The sequence below is a fragment of the Sprattus sprattus genome, assembly GCF_963457725.1.
Source record: "Sprattus sprattus genome assembly, chromosome: 13".
Classification (NCBI taxonomy): domain Eukaryota; kingdom Metazoa; phylum Chordata; class Actinopteri; order Clupeiformes; family Clupeidae; genus Sprattus; species Sprattus sprattus.
Genome location: NC_137911.1, coordinates 13,728,504 through 13,753,902, shown reverse-complemented (window position 1 = coordinate 13,753,902; position 25,399 = coordinate 13,728,504). Strand labels below are relative to the sequence as shown.

Genomic DNA, 25,399 nt, shown 5'->3' with positions numbered 1-25,399 from the left:
TCAGTTAGTAAGTTGGTGCGTATTTTCCCCACCATAACTAGTAATGAGCTATGCCAAAGCGGTCCTGTTTTGCAGCATTGCTATAGTGTTGAAGACTTAGGTCTTGTTGTTGACCGCGCCATGAGGAAATATCAGTGCATATTATCAAAGCAAAAGTGTGGTGTTCTCAGGTCAAGTATATTGTACTTTGTCGAAGGCTAGGTTAGGGTGCTTCAGTGGATCTGGATCATTGTGTAATAATAGTTATTTCTCCAGCAGGTGGCAGTGCGGTGATTGTTTTACATTTCACTCAGTAGTACCCAAACACATCCACACTATGGCGTTTTTGTCTCTAGTTGCGTATGAAGACTCAGATTCAGATGAGGAATCCGGCACGAACAATGAGGGTGTCAGCTTCACTTTAAATTGTGACAGTGCGGTCGAGCAATTTCTTGGAAGTCCTGGCAGCTCTGCAACTGGGCTTCCTGAGGATAGACAGTGCACCAATACAACTTCTGTTGGACCTCTCTGGCCGTTTAAATCTCCTCCATGGCAACAACCACAATTAGTGGATAGTTGCAAGACAGCGTTACAAATTTCTCCCCATTCCTTACCACAGAACCCTGCTTGTCCAAACCCTGTTAAGAGGCTTGCACCTTCCTCAGCGGGAGTGAGACCTTACATCCCAAAAAGACAGAAACTGGCACCAACAGATGACAGGGTGTCGCCAGGTCCAAGTGTCAGAGGCGGCCCTGTCGAGGGGACCTCCGCCAACACCACCAGCCAGGCCTCTGGCTCCCGAATGCTCTCAGAGGTGTCTGAGAGAGTGCGTCCCTTTTTGGGACAGAAGGTAGGCAGGATGGAGCTGCCCAGGCGTTGCCACCTACAGCTCCAGGCTCATCAGGGACCGGTCAACACGGTGCAGTGGTGCCCAGCACCTCACACCAGCCATCTGCTCCTGTCTGCCTCAATGGACAGGACAGTCAAGGTAAGGAGTGTTATTGCTGGCACTGATTCAGATGTATGATGCCAGGGATAAAAGATATTCAGAGGTTATAAACATTCAGCTTCAGAAAGTGCTAGTAAGGACTGCTGAAAAGTACTAGTGCATACTAGTAAAGAACAAGTATGTCACAAAATCCCCATTAACATGTTTTTAGGTATCTAAACATGGCATGCATAAACATGTAACCACAAGGGTGTCTTTAAAGTTCCAGAACGTTGTTTTCTGTGCAAACCTTTTGACCAAATGCCTAAAACCTATATAAGATGAATATGATTATGGATGACAAACAAGAGCAGGCGATTTGTTTTTTTGCTGTGGTAATGCTTTCGGGCCATCACGACTCCCCCAATCGAGCCTGAAACCTATTATTAGTGCAGCTAGGGAAATCCGCTCATAACAATGAACCATTTTGCATAATGCAGAACCCTCTTTGTTTAAAAAAAAAAAAAAAAAAACAGCCCTGTAAGTGTCAGAGAATCTATGTCAGGACCCAAGGGTTCCACTTCCTGCCGAGCCACAGCGCCACTATCTCGTTACCGGGCGGATTAGAGTTCATCCGTTTCCCTCGGAAAGGTTAAGTCACACCGGTGCGGAGCGACTCAATATTTTCATTCCGGGGGATATTATGTTTCCGAACTGTCAGAGGCCTCCTGACGGGCATGTAACAATTAACAATTTAAATATTCATGAGGGGGATTTGCCTCTATCTGTGCAGAGGAGTACCAGGGAGAGCAGAGCAGAGCTGTAGCCAACAGCTGGGGGAGAGCGACAAAACAGGTGGTGGAGACTCACTCGTGGCAGTTCTGCAGATGCTGCCACTTTACCTCTGTGCCATCCCAGCACTGAATGCCCTGCTATCGCTAACTTGTTATACTCAAATGTATGAATGAATCACCCCCCTGGGACGGTGCTGGTCAGTGAAGGCTATGCACTCATTGCATTTCAAAATCAAGGCAGGTATTCTTTACAAACACTGTTATGTTGATCAAAACACCTGTAAAGCCATGTCTTTACATGCATGTGTAGGGCTTTTGACAGACATCCCTATAATTCCCTAAACATTTATCTTGGTTGGCAGTGGTCACAGGAGTATCAGTTTACTATTACTTAGTAGCAACTGCATTTGTTGTTGGGGAGATTCATTGTGAGGGAGATTCATTCTTTTTTTTTATTTAATTTTTTTAAACTTTACCTTCTCTGTGTTCATGGAGCAACTTTAAAAAGGGCAAATGTTCAGTGTTTAGTGGTGCTTTGTGCTTAGACATGATGGACATCTTCAGATTTTAAGAGCCTTTTAGATTGTTTGTTCTGGGCTTATTACACTGTCATTCCTACAATGGGATGTGAACTGGGTGAACTTGGCGAGGATGTAGATTTTGGTTAATGTTCCACACTGGCCTTTTGGAGGCGCTGTTTCACTGCACATAGTGTAGTCTGTAGTCTGTTTATGGTCCCTTATTATGTGTATCTTTCAAAAGGCTCTCACTTTCTGAAGGAAGCATGTCCTTTCACCAAATTGGTCAGACACTTTTCATTGTGTCCCAGTGGTGAAATCTTTCCAGTGTGTTTGGGGTTGCTCTTCGTAGAGACTCCTAAAATTCAACCTAAAATCTTGCGAACATGTTTGCTTATGGCTGTTGTTGCCCTGGAAAGATATCTCCCTTGTTGCACAACAACAACATGACCTTTCAGGCGCTCACTAACAAATGCCCAACATTGTATCAGGATATGGTATTTATTTATGATTTTGACAACCTGACAAATACTGACAAAAATAAATGCCTTCAAGTTGCCCACAAGGACAGTAGAAGGCACTTCTAACTGTACACCAATCCATGAGCTGAAATTGTACCATTAGTTGGATACCATCATTCCAATCACAATTCAACACTGACTCAGTGTAAACAGAATCAGTTACCCAAATAGCATCTGGATTTATATTACTTTGTATCAATTCACTTCAAATCAAAACATGGTCTATGCTGCAAATCTGAGTTTTGTTTTAATGGTGTGCAGTGCTCCGTATTGACCAATTGATTTAATGAGCCAGCATATCACTCTTCCTAAGCCTCTCAATGGCAGATGCCCTTGTGTGTGCACTGCATTAAAATTATATTAAATGTTGTTTTTTTCCCTCTGTCTTACTTTTCTTCCTCTCATTCTCTCTTTTAAATTCCTTCCTCATCATTTTCCTTTCTTATTTTTCAATTTCTTAAATATTTTTCTTTCTATTTTTCCTCTTTTTATTGTGTTTTTACAAAGTTGCTGGCTGTTGACATTGACATGTCAATGGTGTCTGTCCCAAGGCAGGATGTGAGATCTGTCCCACTTTCTAATGCTGTTTCATGCTCAGCTCAGCACTCTGTTCAATAATGAAACACATGCTGATGGAGAGGGCCCACTGATCTTCAAAGGCCCTTGCTCCCTCGCCTCGGCCCGGGGAGAGAGACAGAGAGTCGGAGCACGGGGCTAAGATGGCACGTCGAAGGTCCGGCCCTCGCTCCTCCAGACCACCCACTCAATTACAGACAGTGGTCCAGAGAGGTCAGTCCCCCCCTGGGGCATCTCAGCAAGGGCATTTATCTTCCCCATTTAGCCTCCCACGCACACTATCTATCCATGCTCCTGTGGAGATCTGCCCCAGAGGGAGCCGTCAGGTGCGGGAATCCTTTCAATACTCCCGACCGTAGAGTACTGCCCCATCCCAACTGTCTGGTGTTATCACTGAGACCTCGCATTAGCCTTCCTTCAAAGGAAGAGTCTTTTGCAAAAGGTTGTTGGTTATGGTTGGTTATAACAGTTAATCAAAATACAGCCCACCCTTCTGTGCTCCTGAAGTAACATGTTGATTGGCTGTAATTTTTTATGGCTCGGTCCAAGCCACTATGTTTGTTTCCCATTTACAGAGCCAGGGCTGTGTACAAACAACAGAGGTTTGTCACTGAACGGACAGGTAGGACTGTGAGGAGCAATTCACTGAATTTTACAAAAAGTGTATTGGATTACAACCGTGGAATCCACCATTATGCCCATAGAAAACTTGGCTAGTTTTAATGTGTTTAGGGAAAGCACACAAGCCCATAATATATTGATGATGGAGCTCTTAAATGATTATTTGTTGTGCTAAAAGGCGTTTGTTTCCTCCCACGTGTCTGTGGGTCCCTCCAGCGTGCTGCAAATGTCCAATTAAGGACCATGTCACGCTGGCCATTGATTTTGGATGCAGCAACTCATGAAAGAAATATAGTCACTGCCATAATTAATAGTGGTTGTGGTAGGGGATTGAATTGAATTCGGTGTCTGAATATTTTTCCAAGTATTGTATCAATACTAATATTTCACACCAAAAATCACTTTCATTTTGATTTGTTGGGATGCACTGAATGTATTGAGAGGTTACTAGGATAGCAAAATCAATAGCTTTGACAGTCCATTATAGTCAAGTTATTCTTTGGCTTAATACTATTTCTATTGTAGCATGTTCGTATTTCTGTCAAATAATCTATATCTAATCTAAGTCACAGTATAGTGAAGAATCACAACATATCATTGAATTGTGACCTAGCAATCAGAACCTAGCCCTGGTTCATGTCCCTGATTTAAAATCATTACTTTGCATTCTAACTTGTGGAAAAACATTATACATAAAAACAAATACAACTCCCAGTATAAGGAAGAATCTGAATGTATCAAAGAAAGATGGGTTGGTTGAATATGAACAATCATGAGATGTGTGCTGGGTTATGTCCCTAATGGCAAAGAATACCATCTTTGCATTCCAACCTGGGGGGAAAACACTTAGAGTGGGAACTTTTGCCTAAGTTTTGCCAATACTCCAACGCCTTGGAGGCTGAAGACCAACAAGTCTCCACACTCGGATGGCGTAGTCCAGTACTCACGTTAGTGTAAGCGCTAATACCTCCTCAGCGCTAATACCTCCTGAGGGTCCGATGACCCAGCGCACCTCTGGCCGCCCCCTCCACTCCAGCTCACTCCTCACTTCAGACGGAATCTAGACTTTGGCCCCACGCCTCCGTGGGTGGCAGAAGACAGGGCACGGGCGCGTGAAGAGCCGAGAGCTCCACCACAAAGGCCCTGCTGCCTGCCTTTCGCAGAGGCTGTTGCCAGGTGATCTTGTGCCCATGGGCGTTGAGTGGGAGGAGGGGTGGTCGTGCCATGGTTCTTAGGATTAAGCTGACCTACCATTCATATCCTCTGTGAAATAGGATGCTGAGGATGAATTTGAAATACATGAATGGCCTGGGTTGAATGCTTTTTTGAGTCTTTCTGTTTCCAACACTAGTGGACATTTTCATGGTCAGACCATGAAATCTAAACAGTATTTATTTATTTTTTACACCCACACTATAGGCATAGTTAAGCATTTCTTCCTTAACAATGCCTTATGGTCATAAATTGTAGTTGTACCCATTACCAAGATTAATAGCTGCCAGAAATGTGTAAATTCTTGGTTTTAAACAAGAGTTTAAATTGGCCCAGTGCACAGCACATAAAAGTGTATGTACTGGTCCAATCACTTACCTTTTGGTCAATGATGTGTGTATAATTAAGTCCTTCATGCCACATCACACAAACCCTTTTAAAGTATGGGCCTCGTAGGCTTGCTGAAACAGCAGCACTTAAAGGTGTGCAGTTGTCTGCATGTCACATTATAGCTATGCATTGTACTTAGGCAGTAATGTGCAGCGTAATTTAATGATAACATTAGGGAGGCATTTATTCATTTTAAACTGACCAAACATAACGAACACTTTGTAGTTTGTATTTATGCATAATACAACATGGAACAGAACTTTAAACGAACACTTTGTATGTATGCTGCTGGCGTTCGCAATCGCCAGCTTTGATAGCTCAGCGTGCACATTTACCAAAGGTTACTGACGGTAACATCAGCATTGCTAGCTAGGATAGTCACCATACATACCTCCAGAGTCTCTCGCCAGAGACGGAATAAATAATAAGAATAATCTTTGGAGGTTATTAGCTAGCTTGAAATATTGTATTCAGATCTTACCCAGTGGTGAAATAACATGACTAGTCTACAAGGTTGTGCTGGTTGCATTTCAATGAAGAGGTCGTAGGGTTTCTATTTTTTTTTTTTTTATTGAGACCTGTATGCCTTTGCTTCAATTATTGTTGTGTCCACTTCGTTGTTGATCTTAATATTTTGGATATATCCTTCCACTACATATTGCAGTCCCTTTTGGCTTGATCTGGAGGATACCACGGAGGTATTACTCCAAAAATCATCACTCATACTGACAGTTATAGCGATCGTACCCGTACTTGCCATGGCTTTAAGGTTGACAGTTCCGTGAATTGTGTCGGACGTAGCAACAATAACTAGGGGGCGGAGCCCTGGCGATCGGTCAATTAGATTATTTTCCCAAATAGTTCAGCCCTAATTTAAGATAAGGGACTTCATTTCAAAGTTTTACAATTTTGCTGTCTATTGACCAAAATCCAAAGTATTTCCAAGGCTTTTAAGTCTGCGGACTAGTTGGGTTGAGTTGGGCTGCCTTTGCTGGATTATTCACTTGTTTCAATTTGAGCCACCCTCTTTTTCAGTCAGTGAAAGTGAAGGTGTGTCTCATGTCCATCATTCAGTGCGGTCAGTGCAGCGGTCTTCTGAGATACTCTTAAAATTGATTGTAAGAGCTGAGTTATTACATAGTGTTATTAATACAGGTGTAATATATATATATATATACAGTCAGAGTCATAATAAATAGGCTATGACATGCTGTGGTGAGGTGAGTGTTTTGGGGAAGGAAACAGACACCAGAGAGACTTCACCAGGACTCATGTAACATCCATGAGATTTTCCCTTTGGCACTAATGTCTCTGGGGACCATGGTTCACCACCAGTGTGTATTTAACCGCAGTTGTTTGAACCGCCTGTCATTCATATTCTCACACTCTCTTCAGTCTGTTTATTGGTCTGTTTTTGTATCAACATGAGAATAAAAAAATTTGATGTTGTTGAGAGTTAGCACTGTCATAATAAATAGGCCTAAAATGAGGTGAAAATGAAATAAAAAAACACATTGATGATTTGATTATTGTGCATTATGTCCATAAGAGGCCAAATCAGCACAACATGTATACACACCTACATTACAAAATAGACAAATAATTATTTAGGATAGGGCTGAATGATTAATCGCATTTGTGATTAAATCACGATATGGTAAAAGGCGATTTTCTAACCACACCGTCCGCGATTACAACTTGGTGTAATAAAAAATGCCTTTTTTTAAGATGGAAAATTTTGCACACAGTGATTAAAGCAGCATAACGGATCAATTGCTAATCGCTAACGAGATGCTAGTTGCTCAAACTAGTGAAATCTCTTGAAATGTGCTTACTTTGACACTATGACCAACTAGTTAGTCATCAACTGTCCTCACACAGTGAAACATTAAGCAAATGCAACGAAAGACGGCAAATAAGCTACTTACTAGTTCGGCAGACAGTAAAAACCGGGCGGCTTCAGGCACACCTACATAACGCAGTCATTTGCCTACGGACCCTGGTATGGAAATGGCACAGAGGCGATTCTCCATATTAAAAGTCATTGTAGCGCCCCAATTTTTTCAAAGCTGTTTTAAGGTAAAACTGCTTATCCTAACCCTAATCCTGAAGTACAATTACTGCATAAGGCCACTTTAAAAAAGTGCATGCCCTGTGTTTATACTTTGTTTGAATTACTTACTAAATGCACAGTGGCAAAGCCGATTTGTTTCTGTAATGAGCCGTTAAATACAAATGTAAAATGTGGGAAAGAATATTTCACACTAAATGTATCTAATATTGTGTTGGTCATATTTAAATTATTCAGTACGTTTTGTTGGGGGAAAAAAAGAGGATAAAACGAATATCGCATATCGAATCGCAATCGCAATATTTTGGGGGAAAATCACAATTGACCGATCGCGAAACTCCTCCCTAGAACGGCCCTTGTCCAATCATACCTTAGCAACGGCTACTAAGAGAAGAAGGTCCGACAACTTTGAGGTCTGAGCAGCGTGGTTAAACAGTGTGCCTATGGGACTTGTAGGTATGACATGAGGTACCCTGAGAGATTAGAGGGATACGTCGTTTTTTTCCGCTTCCCCAAAGACCAAAACACATGCGCAAAAGTGCCAGCTGTGTATTAAACAGTGTGGTCACCCCACACCCAACTAAATATATCGCAAAATACACATAGTCTGCTCCAAAGTAAATCAAGCTGATTGCTGCCAGCTAGCTATTGCTAGGCATGATGGCTAACTATCTAGTTGAGAGAGAGAATCCCCCAACAGTTATGGTCCATGAATACTTGTATTATTACCACTAGAATAACATAACTAGTCTATCCAACCAAAGTGTTCATGTTAAAAAAAAAAAAATGTTAATGTATGTGCCTGTCTAAATGTCACTGTTACTGTCTGTATGATTGCTCGCAGAGCTGTTGAAGCTATCGACAGCAAACGCCAGCATTGAACAAAACTTTTAACGAACACTTTGTAGTTTGTATTTATGCATAATACAACATGGAACAGAACTTTAAACGAACACTTTGTATGTATGCTGCTGGCGTTCGCAATCGCCAGCTTTGATAGCTCAGCGTGCACATTTACCAAAGGTTACTGACGGTAACATCAGCATTGCTAGCTAGGATAGTCACCATACATACCTCCAGAGTCTCTCGCCAGAGACGGAATAAATAATAAGAATAATCTTTGGAGGTTATTAGCTAGCTTGAAATATTGTATTCAGATCTTACCCAGTGGTGAAATAACATGACTAGTCTACAAGGTTGTGCTGGTTGCATTTCAATGAAGAGGTCGTAGGGTTTCTATTTTTTTTTTTTTTATTGAGACCTGTATGCCTTTGCTTCAATTATTGTTGTGTCCACTTCGTTGTTGATCTTAATATTTTGGATATATCCTTCCACTACATATTGCAGTCCCTTTTGGCTTGATCTGGAGGATACCACGGAGGTATTACTCCAAAAATCATCACTCATACTGACAGTTATAGCGATCGTACCCGTACTTGCCATGGCTTTAAGGTTGACAGTTCCGTGAATTGTGTCGGACGTAGCAACAATAACTAGGGGGCGGAGCCCTGGCGATCGGTCAATTAGATTATTTTCCCAAATAGTTCAGCCCTAATTTAAGATAAGGGACTTCATTTCAAAGTTTTACAATTTTGCTGTCTATTGACCAAAATCCAAAGTATTTCCAAGGCTTTTAAGTCTGCGGACTAGTTGGGTTGAGTTGGGCTGCCTTTGCTGGATTATTCACTTGTTTCAATTTGAGCCACCCTCTTTTTCAGTCAGTGAAAGTGAAGGTGTGTCTCATGTCCATCATTCAGTGCGGTCAGTGCAGCGGTCGAGGCCCAAGACAGATAGGCAGGCAGGCAGACAGACAGGCAGACAGACAGGCAGGCAGGAAGACAGACACACAGACAGACAGGCACACAGCCAGCTGTGCTAGTGCTGCTTTTTCCCCCCCACAATCTAATATTAATTTTCCGGTCGAATGTCTGGGGTTTTCTCACAATTCCATTACGTGATATTATAGAATATTTGTTGACAGCCTTAGTCTACTGCACAAAAAAAAAGATGAGCACAATGATCTCTCCGCAGGCCAAGCTTCAGTTTAGGCATACCCATATTCCTTGTGTTCTGTGTGTGTGTTTTCCTTGTGAGGAACATTGGCATTCATTTATGCACAGATTGAGGGAGCGAGATGGAGAGAGAGAATCAAATGAGAGGAAATTTAATTGGCACGATCCGTAATAAGTTTAGGCTTGAACCTGTTAAGATCTTGTTTCATTAAAAAAATGTTTGTCAAGAGGCAGGGTTGCAGAGAGAGTGACCGAAAAAGAGAATCACTAGTCTGTGTCATTCACGTGCACAGAATGAAGATCAGAATAAGCTGTGACAAAACAATACCGTCGAGGTGCCACACATTCCCAAAAACAACAGTTTGTGTTGATATGAGCTTATATGTGTGGGTGAGAGAGGTAGGGAAGTGTGTACTTAAGATTCTCTCATTTGAATGTTGGTTGGGCAACAGGGATTTCATCACATTTAAAAAACAATTCTGACAAAAAAAACCTTTTCCCTCAGATTTTTCCCTTCATGCAGTCTCCTCCTTGTAACAAGGAATTAAATTTAGAATCAGAGAGACATGCAGTTTGTGATGAAGCCCCGTAGGAAACCATGTTTGCTTCGGTGCGAAAATCCTCATTAGTGTAGCAGAATGTGGAACAGAAATGCGCATTGTGACTAATTAGCCGACGTGTTTGTTGCGTCTCTCTCTTTTCTCTCCGTTCTTTGACGTGGCAGATCTGGGATGGTGCAGAAAGTGGGCGGTGCCTGCAGGTGATCGCCGCCCACAGTGGGGCCGTGAGGGATGCCTGCTGGTCCCCCTGCGGCCGACGCCTCCTCTCCGGCTCCTTTGATACCACGGCAACGCTGACAGACGTGGAGACAGGTATGCACGGAACACTTGGCTCTCCTGGGGTGCAGTTTAGGTGGAACACTTAAAGCCTGGCTTCATTCTGTAATCTGTTCACTGCTCAGGATGTTCTGCTTCAGGAAATGGAAATTCAACCATGCCGTTTTCTCTGCTCATTTCAGCTACTAATTTTCCATCTGGTTTACATCGTAATGTCATATCACCAGTTCACATGGTAAACACCAGCGTCTCTACCCACATGTAGTGTTGGTTCACATCATGCAAAGCATGTTTTAAGACATGTTCAGCCATTAGGATAGTAATCAACATTTTTGGAGCGCGTTTAGATCTGAGTTTGGTTAGATTTGCGTGACTGATTCAGAGCGATTGACTGGCTGTTGATAGCCTGCCAGTCTAACAAGTGCAAATATGAATCCCCAGGGCTGAAACCTCCAACACCTTCAAAATGTCCCTCAGCACTTTAAACAAATGGTTCCCATGGATAACCAATAGCTGCTTCTTGTTGGTTTTAACATTTTCAACTCTTGTATGGTTTCTTTTTACAATCAAAATGCTATGCTTTAGCCCAGGGGTCCATTCTCAATTAAATTAGGCTTATCATTATTTCCTCCAAAAGATCAGTAGGAAATAAAACATTACCTGAAATAATTGCAGTGAAAATATACTCAAACAGTGCAATGGAGAGTGATTAATCAGTGAATGGTAAAAGCTTTTCAAAAGTTTAAAGGTTTATTTTGAACAGGGCTTGTAAAAGCTACTTTACCACATGCTGAAAACCTGTTAAGTAATGAAGGGGCATTAGAGGCTATGAAGTTGAAGGCGTGAAAGTAGAAGCCGAGCGGCTGGACTCCAGGGATTGTTGAATTACCTTTAGCCACCTCACACACTGTGGACACGCACACAAATGGCCTTTCACCCCACCAGCCTTTTCATGACCTGGAACTAAAACAGCTGTGAGCGTAATAGAATGAAGGTGATTTTTTTATTTTTTTTTCATCTTTTTCTTTACTGGCCTACAGCTTCAGTGTGGGTGTTCAGAACAACATCTTTATAGGAGTGAGAGAAGGTGGGTGAGAGGAGGTGGGGGCTGAGGAGTGCACAGCACAAACTTCCTCTCCTCTACATGGCTGTCAATTCTGTCGATAGAAGCCCATGGATAATTGCTCCGCAGACCCATTTAGTATCCAGGCAGCACAGGAGAGGGAATGGAAAGCAGGTATATTGCCAGAGGTGGGGGGGCCTTTGGAGTGGCGGTACTCAAGCCCGCTATGCTGATGGCATCCATTGGTGCTAGAGTAAATGGCATCGGTAACACCAACAACCCACACACACACACATTCACACACATACAGACTTCCGGGCATTGTGGAATATGATAGTAATGGCAGGATATCTGTGAATGATGATGGTGGGCCTAAATCCTCCCACCACCGTCCCCTCCAGTAGTGGAGAAAAATGGCATCTTCTAATAACGGCAAAGTTTGGTTTAAGTTAGAATGATGGGCATGCTTTTTTTCCGCAGCTCTGTTAAGGGACTCTGGTCCCTCAATCATCTCTCAGCATGTCTTAGGGGAAAGATGTGTATGCCAATTTATAGTCCAGGTGACGAGAGTTGCTCGACAAAAAATGCCATAAAAGAGATCAAATATGTGTCTGCTAGGTTGAAGACCTCATTGCGCGAATCTAAAATGTTGAAAGTTTTTCGAAAGAGTTTTTGTTTCTCACTCTGATTAGTTGAGTTTTTAGTTAAGGCTGTAGAGTAGCCTTATATAAAATGTAGTATATATATGGTATAGAATATGTGGTTTTTAGCATCTTCCATAGCTAGAAGTGCCAACTGCAAAGTTTATATCTGAAACTTTTCCTCAAATAATGGTCAGGGAGATATCATTTCTGTGTTAATGATAGAATAATAAAGTTTAAAGAGACAAAATGTGCCATTCAGTGGTCAATATGACTTGAACTAGTTAACTAATGTTAGATGGCTTGGTACTTGAACTAGTTACCTAATGTTAGTTAGCTAGGTACTTGAAATAGTTAACTAATGTTAGTAAGAGCAGTTAACTCATGTTAGTTAGTTAGGTAGCTGAGTAGCCATAGAAATGATATGTTCTGTTCTGAGGCAGTTTGTCATCAGCAACATATTATGAAACCCATCAGATGTTGCGCCGTTGCCAGACCTTCTTCGTTTTTTCTTCATTAGAGTGTCACTTGTCCCCTGGACTATTGGCCTTAAGGGGGTGGGGTGGATGGTTGGGTGGGTGGTTGTAGCAAAGGCTGCATCATTTTGACACACCAGACGTATAGGGCAGGACTGAGACTACTTTGTCAGCCCAGGGGCCGTGCCACTCACATGGTCCTGTCATTTGTCAAGGACGATTGTCAACCTCTCTCACTTTAAAACATATTTTATTTTCCCTTTTTCTCCGCAATGCCCATTTACGATTATGGCAGCTTCAGAGCAGGACGGAGAGGTTTGAACCCTGCCATGTTATTCAAGAATGGGCTGAAAGCTTCCCAAAACACTCCCCGAAATGTGACCACACATTGCGGACGCAATTTAAAAAACACAGTTTCCTATATATGTTAATGGTTTAGCACGCAAGAAAGAACGTCAAGTAGATTGGCACATTTCTGTTTGTCACACACAGAGTCTTTAATAAGCAGTCGTGATTTCCCTCACCCTCCTTGAGCCCTTGAGAAACGGGAGACTCTTATGAGTAATGAACGGTGACTGAGCACTTCTCCATCTTCTCCCCTTCTCTTCTTTATTTCTCTCTCTCCCCCCTCTCTCTTTTTCCCCCTACACACCCTATGTCTTCCTCTCCTGTCTTTCTTTTGCTCTTTTATTTTCTCTCTCTCTCCGTTTCTCTCTTCTTCACTCAGTCACATCCTTTCTCTTTCTCCCAGATGAATAGGTTTCTGTGTCTGCAGAAGCTAAGGCCTAACATTTACATTTCCCTTGTTTAACAAACGCTTGTAAGCTTTCATCCAAAGCAGCTCTCGCTCGCAGACTTGAAGGAAGCATTTTCGCTATCAGTTTTGGCTCTTCTTCACAGTTGTGTTGAATTAGTTATCTTTGTGATTCTTACTGAAGCTTTGTGATTCACCAGCTGAGGCAGAAACCTGCTAGCTTTTCTGTAACCACATCAAACCAGACTGCTTGCACATTATTAATAATATGTTATGCCCATTTGTCTCAGGGATCCCACAGAGATTCTACTGTATATAATATTTACATTACATTTATATTTAATCGTTTAGCATGGTTTAGCACTGTTATCCAAAGCCACCTGCAGGAGATGTGCTTCCTGGGTACTGAGCCCATGACCATTTGTCTTCACAAGTTGAGTGACAGGAACATATAATGACGTAATAAACTAAACAGAACATAAGTAATAACTTGGCCGTGTCTTCGGGATTTTTCAACCTGGGTCCTATTTGTAGACCCATTTGGGTCCAAGTTTTTACTAGGGCCAATTTGTTAGGCTTTCTCACAGCAAGGACCCAATCGCAAACCAGATTGCAAAAAACTCAGGATTTATTTTCTTCCAAAAACAGAACACGCAAAATATCCAAAAAGGGCAAAAACACAATTCCAAAACGGCAAACACAGAAGAGCAAAAATCAGAGTCCAAAGAGATAACAGGCAAACAGAATTCCAAGGGCAAAACACAGAAGATCACAAAACAGAAAATCGCATACAATACCACTCGGGAAAAGACAGAATTCGGGCATAGATCCGCATTGAAAAGAATTACAATCCGACAGTGAACTAAAGAGGGACAGAACAATATATAGCAGGGGGAACAGAATTACACAGGTGAACAAACATAGGAAAACACGTAGCAAAACAGTAGCAAAACAGAACACAAGCAGCGATCGCAATAAAAATGTCTTAGATCGCTGGGATCTTAACACAATTAGCTAAATCAAAATGGGCCCAGTAAGAGCGCTAAAACTGGCAACTATCAAACAGCTTTACATTGGAATCCTATGATCCAGTCCTATATGTCAAAGTAAAAAGGTTTAGGTTAAAAGGTTTTCGAAAGCAATGTTTTCCCTTTAAAAAAAGATTTCATTATTATATAGGCCATTCTACCGAATTCGTGTAATATGCAGTCCCTCAACAATAAAAACTATTTACAAAACAATTAGGTATTTAGGCATAAATATTTACTTTATTTTAAGTTTTTTTTTTCAATTATCTAATTTCATAGATCTTTATGATTGGGTTTAAACAGAACTTGGAATATTTAGATTTATTGTGGGTTTAATTTTTAAATAAATAAACTATACTCAAAAAATCATGTCCCCAGTTTTCATGTCACTACCGAAACACAAGAGTTTTAGTCCATTGGCTGAGCCTGTGTTTTAGCCACGACCCTGCATTTTTGACCATGCAGTGACACTGCATCCCTGTCCCTCATGGTTGAATGGTAAGTAGCTAAATCCCATAGTTTTTATATAAATGTGTTCCAAAGTCTGAAAATCGACGCGTAACCTTAAGAATTGTCACTACCGAAACCCATGTTTTCTTCAATTAAGTAAACCTTTTGGGGTTTCATGCAAAATCTTATGTTTGTATATGTGTACACCTCAAATCAAAGATTTGTTTGCAAGCCGTGTGCTTGCTAGAATTCTTTATTTATGCTTAAAGTTAGCTAGAATTGTCACTACCGAAACAGTCACTACCGAAACATATGGTAGTGACCTGATGATTTCTGTAGTGACAAAATGAAATGGTAAGTAGTTCAATCCCATGATTTTTAAATAAATGTGTTGTGTGGACTAAAGGGCGGCCCAGAGCACCTTTTGGAAGATTTTGGGAGAGAAATGAACATCCATCCAACAGTGCAGTCACTACCGAAACAGTGCAGTCACTACCGAAACAGATTAATTGTATAAATTGAACTTGAAAATTTGGTAAAAATTTCATTTTTATGGATTTCATTGTGAAAACCTTCAAGAAATACTTGTAAAAATACTCTTCAGAGAAGGGAAGGAAACACAATCTGAACAGGTCAATAATAATCCTTTTTTACTATAGTAAATGTGATGTTTCGGTAGTGACAATGTTTGGAAGAGGAAAAACATTCCAACACATTCTGAAAATACAATATAAAAATTGACTGTTCTTTTACTAGATATGTGTACTTTAGATATGGTACAATATACATACGGACAAAGTTTTGGGAATAAAACATAAAAAAATTCAAAATATTTCCGACCTGACTTTGCACCAATTCGGTAGAATGGCCCATATACGGCAAAAACATCTTTTCAATCGACAAATGCCTTGATCGCGTTTCTCTGTTCCTCTTTCAAAATGAATGCGCTGTCAATATCTGCTGAGATGTGCCTGCTCACGTTACTTAATTAGCACTCAAGGCTAGAAGCTACCATTAGTTTCAACGATTATTTTGGCCAACGCGTTAGCATAACCGATCAATAATGGTCTAGAGTGCTTTAGTTAGGACCTAAAATCCTCGGCAACACTCGTTTTGCGTATACCCAACTAACCGAGTCAATGTAGACATAAAAAAGTCGTGTAGATAGCTTAAATCATATAAAATATGTCCCACTAAGCTCCCGAGACGGCGCCATCTTTGTTCGATGTATATTCCGGTATATTCTATCTATATCTGTCCATCAACGTATAAAGCCCGCCCTTACAATTTGATTGGTTTAGATTGCGTTTCAACCTTTTTGAAACGTTAAATCTCTCCCAACTAACTCGATTCCAGACTGAATCTCCCAGAACAAAAATTTTGTGGGCGGAGTTCAGGCTGGTATCCAGGCTAGCCCTCCATAGGAACTCTGTGGGATTCCTGTTCCTGTTTATGTTGTATTCAAAGTATAGAGTTGTAGGATTCGAACTGAAAAGATAAAAAAGGAAGAGAATCTTTCAGCCTCAGGAGAGTATGGAGCAGTTCCAGGAGGAGAGAAGGACAGAGTGTAAGAGAGAGAGATATAAAGAGAGAGAGAAGGGGAAAGAGAGATGGCGGGTGAAATAAATTGGATTTATTTGAAGGGCATTACTGATAAGTGGCAGCTGCTGCCTCTTCCCTTGACACTGTTTGACTCCAACCTCAGCGAGAGTGGGTTCTTGTGAACCACCTCAACCAGAATGTGTGTTGTGTCTCCGCCATTTTAAATTACATGTTCATTTATAGCTACAGATCCTTCTCTCCAGTGTTAATTTGGAGGAAGCGTTTATTCAAAGTTATGTAAAGTGCAGGGAAACTATATATTTCAGTATATATTTTTTACATAATATATTAATCACTGATCCGGTAGGCATAGATGAACCACCCTCTGCTGTACCCGGGGAATTGAAGCAGTAACTTCAGCAGAATTTTTGTGAATTTTCTCTCTTGAAGGAGCCACATAATCTCCCAGTCATTATCAGATGCCTGGTGCTGTTAATGATCTGAGTTAAAAGGAGGTAGCGGTTTCTTTAACCTTACTCTGTACTTTTCCTCATCTTGAATTTGGGATCAGATGAGAGGGAGAGGTCTCATTGCAGAGGCTCTGGAAGACAAACGCTGGCAGTGAAATGGAAGCATATCTTATCTTTTCCTTTTTAGTTAAGCTAATTACGTTTCTTAATTAAAATGTTGAAGGCTGTATTAATTATGCAACGGGGAGAATGACTTATCATCTTCTGCCCAAACATTAGGCGCACATCCAGATGACAGGTCCCCTCGTCTGCCTTTGTCACGACAGGATAACCAATTAAACGGCACGAAGGAAGAGAAATGCAATTTTACTCCACACCACAATCTAAAAAAAACGAGTATCTCTCCTTGTTTATCTGGAAGGAGACAGCCTCATCAATAAGAAGGAGGCATAATAGGTGATGAAATGGCTTTATTTGTGTCAGCCAATGCCACAGACAGTTTCATTTTGCTTAGGAACGGCTACTGCCTGGCCAGAAGCCAGTCAATTTGTTGTAATGTTATAATAGTGGAGCAGTTAAACGCAACGTTTCAACTTTTTTTTACCATGTGTAAAATTGTGTGCTATTGAACATTTCCCAATTAATTTAACATAATAACGAAACTGACAAAACGGACAAAATTCAAGAAAAAAAATGAGGCAATTTATTATCAATATAAGCACAGTACATTTGTTTGTTTTGATTTAGGATGTGTTGAAAAATAACTTATGTTATTATATATTTTTATTTAACCGTGTAATATGGGATCAAATCTCAAAAAATGTGTTGTTTTTATCACAAACTGCACAACTGTTATGCTAAACTGGCCCACTATAAGGCGTCCAGCAAAAAGGCTGAGTTGACTGCGGGAGTGCAATAGAATGTTATTTGTTTGACACAGGGTACGGAGTAAGATCTAATTTCTGATAAAAATACCTGACTGTCGGTTCATTCACACTGCAGCACGCAATGCCAGTCGAAATCTGTTGGGGAAGGCAAGGACTCTGAGGTTCTATTTTATGGGGCCCTCAATCATTTGAGTGACTCATGATTTGGCACTGCTATCACCAGCGTTGGGTACTTTTTCAAATATTCAGTAAAAAATGACTTGCAATATGGTGCCCCACTTTTTTTGTACACAGAGAGAAAAAAACAAACGGAAGCCACAACATCAGAGGAATGAACAGCCAAGGCAACCCTAACAAGCCAAAACATGTTTTGACAGTATGTTTGAGTCCCAACTCTACTGTTCTGACAGTTTTAGATTACAGTTTCATTTGGGGTTTTGTGTTTTTCGCAAAATGAAAACATTGCTTCTCGAAAAGGCTTTTGGCGGCAGCTTGGTGAGACCCTCTTTGGCTGTGTTCCCATGACTATGAGTGAAATCACCCCGATTGAGTTGGTGTCTTGTTTTTCCTGAGCGGAGTTGAAGATGCCTGTAAAGAACAGATGTGTTATTGCAGTACAACAGCCAAACAGCCATGAAACACTTGGCCCTCTTCCATGCATGTACCCATGTGTATCCCCAGGACAACAACAAATCATCCTCATTCATCTTTGTACTATGTGTTAGTGATTAACGTTAAATACATGTGTATCTGTGGATACATGCTCATTTTAGCCAGAGGCACATACAGAGTCTGTGGTTATGTTATTTAGTATTGTCAGCTGATTTGAACACAGTTTTACCTTCAGGTTAGATTACATAATGTGAGCATGGTGTTGAATAAAGCAATAATGTACAACTTGTTACCTATAGAGGTCTAATTTGATCCAAACATATAACTAAAATTGTTGCCCCTGTGCATGCATTTGTACATCTAAGTGTTCTGTATTAGAAGTCTGCTCGCTTGTTGAAAGAGAGGATGGTAAACAGAGCATTGTGAATTGCTCTAATGACTATTGGTAATTGAGCCATTTATCTTCAAAGATGTGCATGATTTCTGAGCTCTGCATTTGTGTGTGTTTGTGTGTGTGTGTGTGTGTGTGTGTGTGTGTGTGTGTGTGTGTGTGTGTGTGTGTGTGTGTGTGTGTAAGAGAGGGGGGGGGGTGTAAAAAAGAAATAACACAGCAAGATATATTAATTAGAATGTATGATCTGGTTTGGAGAGAGTCACAATTACACAGTCCCTTCTTACTGCTCAATAAAAATATGCTCAACTCATGTTCTTATCTAATCTCCTTCCAGCACATAGCATTGGCACATTCATTAATTTGATCTCAGCATGCTGAAACAAACCCTTCCACTACATCTCAGCTATCTAGAAACATTTTATTAGATTAAAATGTAGGCCACCATTGATCAACGTCCCAGTTTAAGGTCAGCTTGCCATGTCTAAAAGGTCACACAATCTCTATAGCCATGATAGATTTCTCCAGTTAGTGAACTTTGCGTCAATGCGTTTCTTCCTCAGGTTCGGAGGTCGTTAAAGTGGGGAACCAGTTTAAGGTGACCTGTCTTGCCCTGCGGCCTAATGAACCTGACGTGTTTCTTTGTGGAGGCTTTAGCCCAGAGGTCAAGGCCTGGGATGCACGCTCCTCTAAGGTCAGACCTTAAGACTTTTACGTTAAATTATAAATTGGTTCTTTGTGTGATTCTGTGACCTGACCTTTTGGTCATATAGTAACCTTGTTATCTTTAAACTCCTCAACCTGTTTCCAGCAAAAATAGGTGCTCCTATGGATACAAATTACATTTTGAACATATATTCCTGTGCAAGACTATTTTAATCCAAAACAGTGCTTTATGTTTAAAAGTTATTGTGAGATTTTATTTTTGTACAGTATGCTTTTCATCAACACTATTTCTTTGTAAAAAAAATAATAATAATCTTAGATGGTGAGAACATACAAGGCTGGGATACAGCAGACCCTGGACATTCTGTTCCTCTCTGGAGAGAAGGAGTTTGTAACTAGCAGTGACTCAGTCAGTCGCGACTCGGCCGACCGCACCCTCATCGCCTGGGACTTTGGAACCACTGCCAAAGTCTCCAACCAGATCTTTCATGTGAGAACAGTGTGAGATGGGAAAATGATGCCCATACTGAAGTCTAACTGTCTGTCTTTCCAGAAATATTGAAATACATCTCTTGGGTACAGGCCTCTGATTCATACATGGTTGCAATTTCGACATTTTTGCGTCTGATTCTGACTTAAAATCACTCTAGACTCTAATTTTAATTAAATATCCACTATAAATATATTTTTTAAATATCATGTTTTTCAATGTGAAACGCTTTTTGCATCCTTAATGTTACCTTATGTGTTGTATTTCTGCTGTAGTTTTTTCTTAATGCATTCTCTGGTTTGAACTCTTGTTTGCTGTGCACATTCATGAGCGCAGGAGAGATACACCTGCCCCAGTCTTGCATTACACCCAGATGACGATTCTTTCGTAGCACAGACCAACGGGAACTACATCGCCATCTTTTCATCGCAGAGGCCGTACCGCATCAACAAGAGACGGCGCTATGAAGGACATAAGGTCAGATGTTCAGGCCAGGCGCTGTTAGATCAGATCAGAACACACTGCTCCACTTATCGACTATAGGGTCGTAGCTAACAGTGATCCGGACATGGCATCGATCTCAAACAGCTCTGAAAACATGCTGATAAAAAGCGATTGGATTACTGGTGTATAAGGATTTAAAGATTATTTAGCAAATATCTGTTGTCTTACATCAGCCTGTAAATGTTGTCTTACATCTGTTTACATTCTGTAAAGTGCCTTGAGGCAATAGTAATATTATAATAATAATACTCTACATTGAAATAATAATGTTTAATAATAATCAGTAATATATTAATAATTACAATAATAAAACTAATATCGACCTTCTTAAAAATATATATATTTTGCATGTGCTTGTCTTGCAGGTAGAGGGCTATGCCATCCAGTGTGAATTCTCTCGGTGCGGATCCCTGCTAGCTTCGGGGAGCTCCACAGGTTGCGTCCACTTCTACGACCACCAGAGCTCTCGGACACTTCACACACTCCAAGCCCACCAGGAGGCGTGTGTGTCTGTGTCACTCCACCCCGTCCTGCCATCAGTGGCGGCCACGTGTGACTGGAGTGGCGAGATCAAGATATGGAACTGAGCAGGGATGTGTTTCCCAAAAGCATCGGTGCACATGAACCATTGTTAAATGTGGTTAAGTAGAGACTATCATTTTGAACTCTCTGTCCCCTCATTACCATAGTCACCATTATTAAGACCTGTCACTCAGGGGAGTGTGACACACCAACCTGTAGTACCAACCTGGCATCTCATCGGGCTTTCTCTCTCTTCAAGAACACTTCTCCAAGAACAATATATGGCACAAACCTGACAGACGGGGCCCAGTGTAGTCCTCAAACTCTAGCCACATCAACACCTTTATGCAACTCAGGTAGACAGACAGACAGACAGTTGATAAAACAGTCGATAAAACAGTCTTTAGCTTCCTTATATGCTCGAGTTCAGACAGACATAGCTAAACTAGTTCCTTCTGGTGTTTTCAGGCGTGACACTGCATTCTTAGTGTACTGGTACGTGCATGAATGCTGTCCTTCTGTTGTTTAAACTTGGATGATGCAAATCTGCAGCACAAATAAAAAGAGCCCCTTATTTTAGAGGATTCCATTTGTGATGCTGCTGAGTCTGTGGTGGTTTTGATTGGAAGCGGGAGCTGCAAGCGAGACATGTTGTTGACAGTGATGTGGCCACAATGGCACTCATATTCTACCTGCTGAGAATGCACAGAGGAAGCTGTCCAACAAGCGCTTTGTTGAATTCTGAATGGCCGAACCAGAAGGGAAAAAAATGTCCTTGCAGCATTTTCTCAATACACTGTATACCTCGCGCTCAAAAAGAAGGATTTGTTCTCATTCCGCTTTAATCATACACTGTAAATCCTTGGAGGGCTTTTTAAAGGACATGACAACCACAAGGTTTTTGTTTTCTCTGTGCCTTTAGTATGTACCAGAGAGCATTCACATAAAAATATTCTCAATACAATATTGTTAGTTTTATGTTTGCAAGGGTTTCACGTGGATACTTGAAACTTTTGTAGATCTGGTTCATAATAAATCTTCCCCAGGCTTTAAACATTATTTTCCTTTTTCACAAGGCTTTCTTATTTTTAAGTGAGTTTTAGCTGAGGGGGTGGGTGTGAAGAACTTGGGGCATGCTACAGTGTGTAAAGATCAAAGAAAAGTTCCACAATTAACATATCAAAGGGCAAACTGCTAAACCTCTTTGTAGGTTTATCATCAGGCGCGCTAAAGTATGCAGCCTCGCTATATCAGCCAAGAGCAGGCACTTGTCTAATTGTGGAGCGCATCAAACAATTGAATGCTCACAGGCACTGTTATCCCTCCTCTCTGTATTTGTGGCACCTCAGTGACGACAAGTTACACAGTTTTTCAAGATGAGAGGTATCGTCACTCTTGACTATAAGATGTGCCTAAATTAGTACTCAGCCTCATCTGTACACAAAGAATGTTCACTATTCAGACGTAGCAGGCAGAAGCCCCCTTTCTTCAAAGCTTGGCACTGTACAAATGTAAATCAACACGGAAGATGTGCACAGTACAATTATGGTCATGATTATGTGGATACAGTGGCCTTCAAAGTGTGTTGATCCTTCATCTTTATTAAGTAAAGAAACATACAACAAAAATATAGAAACATGCATGTGACAAACGGCTCACCTCTCTCCTTGAAAACTGTCTGGATATTTGAGGTAGAACAGGACAGCTATACACTTGTTAGGGCAGAAGAAATTAAGAACATCCAATTTGACGAGGAAAAAAAGATTCATTCTTATATATGTATATGTCAATTATACACATATTACAATTCAATATTTTAATCATATCCACAACAAAAACGTTCTTTTTATTTTAAGGATTAGTAGAGTTTTTTTTTTTTTAAATCTGTTGTGTGTTTAGAGAGTCCCTGTGCCAAGCGTCTTCTCAGCTGGGAGAAAGGATGTGCCCTTTCTCCTGTTGACAAGTCACATCAACACCTGAGATACCAAGGCACAGAGATCTAAGCCAATGCTTAAGTCTTCCTTCTGACTAGAACACTATTATAGAGCTTCTTTCATGGAGGGCCAAGATTATGTGCAGGTTTCCATGTTTCTTGTCGTTTCTGTATGTGATCAGATTTCACTGTATTGCATCAGGGAAGTCTGGAAAATCAGCCTGTCTGCCAGCAAAAGCAGCCTCCCTGGTGATCGTCACTGAGCCAAGGTCTCAGGAGCATCCACTCTAATGAAAAAAAAAAAAAAAACCTTCGGCTGTGCAGTGAAAACAATCTGCAGTTGTTTGGTATTCTTTGGATTTTCTCCATCAAGGAACCCTTGAAAGGTTCTACTCAAAAGCTTATGGTTTTGAAGAACCCCTCTGTGGGTATTCTGATTACTTTTATTTCTGATTACATTTTGTAGCACTAGGGGACTTACTGCGGGGAACCTTTAAGACCTACAAAGGAACCTTTTTAAATAAAGGGTTCTGTTGTATTAAATAACTTAAAAACAGTCTTAAGCAAATATTATCCATTGGTTATTTAAGCCTTTTTACATGAAGGCTTCTACTGACTTTCTTATGTGCTTGTGGCAAAGAAACCCAACATATCCCTCAGCCCTCATGAATGGAAGACCGTGCTCTACCCTCCCAGAAGCCCCAGCAGGCATATATTCTCCTCTCAGGAGCCTTGAGTTGGGGATTGAAACTAACCTTTTTATGTTTCTATGGAGAAGGCATTGCAGGACAAACACACCACAGTGGAAAGGATAACTCGGAGCAAAGTACCTACTTTTGGTTTGGATCAGTGCGGTCCATGCAAAAAAACTTCCAAAGGAAGTGTTCCATTTTAGCACAATACATAGAACATTTGCTGGTCGATGTATGGAACACTGGAAAGACATGTAGACAGTATACACATATGCACTACTACCCGGCGTAATCAACAGAACTGGGGTCTCCAGCTACTGAAAAGAATTAAGGCATGAATATACAAATGGTGTTTTTGACGAGCAAGTGAACTACTAATACATAAATCATGCTAGCTTCCATGTCTCCTGTAAACCAAAAGGGTTTTTTTGTGCAGAATCGTTGGTCCAATCTTTAGAACGGGTGCAGTAGATATATATTCAGAGCGAGGTGCTTGAGGCACCAAGGTCATGGTTTTATTTCCCAGGTGCTGATAAACCTTATTTTTAAGTCATTTTGGATAAATCTGTGTGCTATGTTACGTCTATTGTGAATGCAGTCTTGTGATGTGATGTGATGACACCTAACAGAGACGTCAAACTTTGTGTTCTCATTAAGAATCTTGTCATATTTTGGAAAAACACTTCAGGGATGGATGTACAGGGTGGTGTTATGACTAGCTGTGAGGTCTAGCCTTGTGCTAGATTTCAATTACAGTTACAAAGACAGTTAAGACCACAACTAGAATTGATCTCCTTTTGGTAGATTTAAGTATTACTTCCTGAAAGAGTGTCCTTGGCCTACAACTTGTTTAAGGATTATACTCTGTGTGATTTACTTTTACTTGGTATGTTCTACTCGGTATGTCGTAGTTATTTTTGTGAGTGTTGTGAATGTTTAGAGTGCACTCATTAAGGTAACAGTCTTTTCTGGAGACTTGAATTATGTATACAGTTTCATTAAAATGCCAGGGCTGAACTAGAGGACTAGCCCTTTGCCTGAAAATGTTCCTTGGAATTAATGATCCAGATATATTGATGACTGATGCTTTAATTGCTCCAAGAGGGGCCAAGAGTGGGATGAGTAAAAGAAGAATAAAAAGATAAAACATTACTGATGCAAACCATTTAAAAGTGATCAAAGCACTTTTCCGTCTCCTTCACTGATGCACTCACTTACATGAGCCATGTCCATATGGGAGAGAAAAAGCCAAATGTTTGCAGAGATGCTAGCCTAGCTTGAAACATGGCTATGTCTCAGCTATGTTAAACAAAATGACAAGTCCCTTTAAGGGAAAGGAGTATGGATTCTATGTTAAATACCTGCAGTTAACATGGTGCCCCTATACATAATGGATAACTACCCAATGGCATGATACTGTGTACTTATGTTGTTAAGTTAAAGTAGTAGGTGGTTGGCCTGAACAAGGTAAGGGAGAAACCTTTATCGGTATTTGAATAGGTATGAAAATATAATTAATGAAATGTGTAAGGTATATGGGAGTGGAGATGGTATTTATTTGAAAGCTAAGTGTGTGCTGAAGATTTGATCAGTTGTTGAGGTCTTTCAGCCACTCAATTCCTTCCTTTCCATCAACAAAGTACAGATATTACAGTTAAAGCCATTCGCGAACATTCATAGTGAGCCTGGTTAACCGTAATAATTCCATACCACAACCAAAAAGAATCTTCTACTGTAGTTATACCAAACCCACATTAGCTAAGCTATGGGCCCCTCAACAGAGACTCCTTTATTCACGTCCTCAGAAAGACTTCGCTTTG

General features: G+C 40.8%; 1 protein-coding gene across 1 annotated transcript; it reads left to right on the top strand.

The window, feature by feature from the left end:
* Nucleotides 1-316: 316 nt before the first annotated feature.
* Nucleotides 317-21,090, top strand: wdr25 (WD repeat domain 25; the record flags this gene model as incomplete). Its single annotated transcript, XM_080849757.1, has 6 exons — nucleotides 317-967; nucleotides 10,347-10,494; nucleotides 19,336-19,466; nucleotides 19,758-19,928; nucleotides 20,265-20,405; nucleotides 20,798-21,090. The coding sequence occupies 6 exons, from the start codon at nucleotides 317-319 to the stop codon at nucleotides 21,017-21,019; spliced, it is 1,464 nt and encodes a 487-aa protein (XP_080705883.1). The 3' UTR covers nucleotides 21,020-21,090.
* Between the last annotated feature and the right edge of the window lie 4,309 nt (nucleotides 21,091-25,399).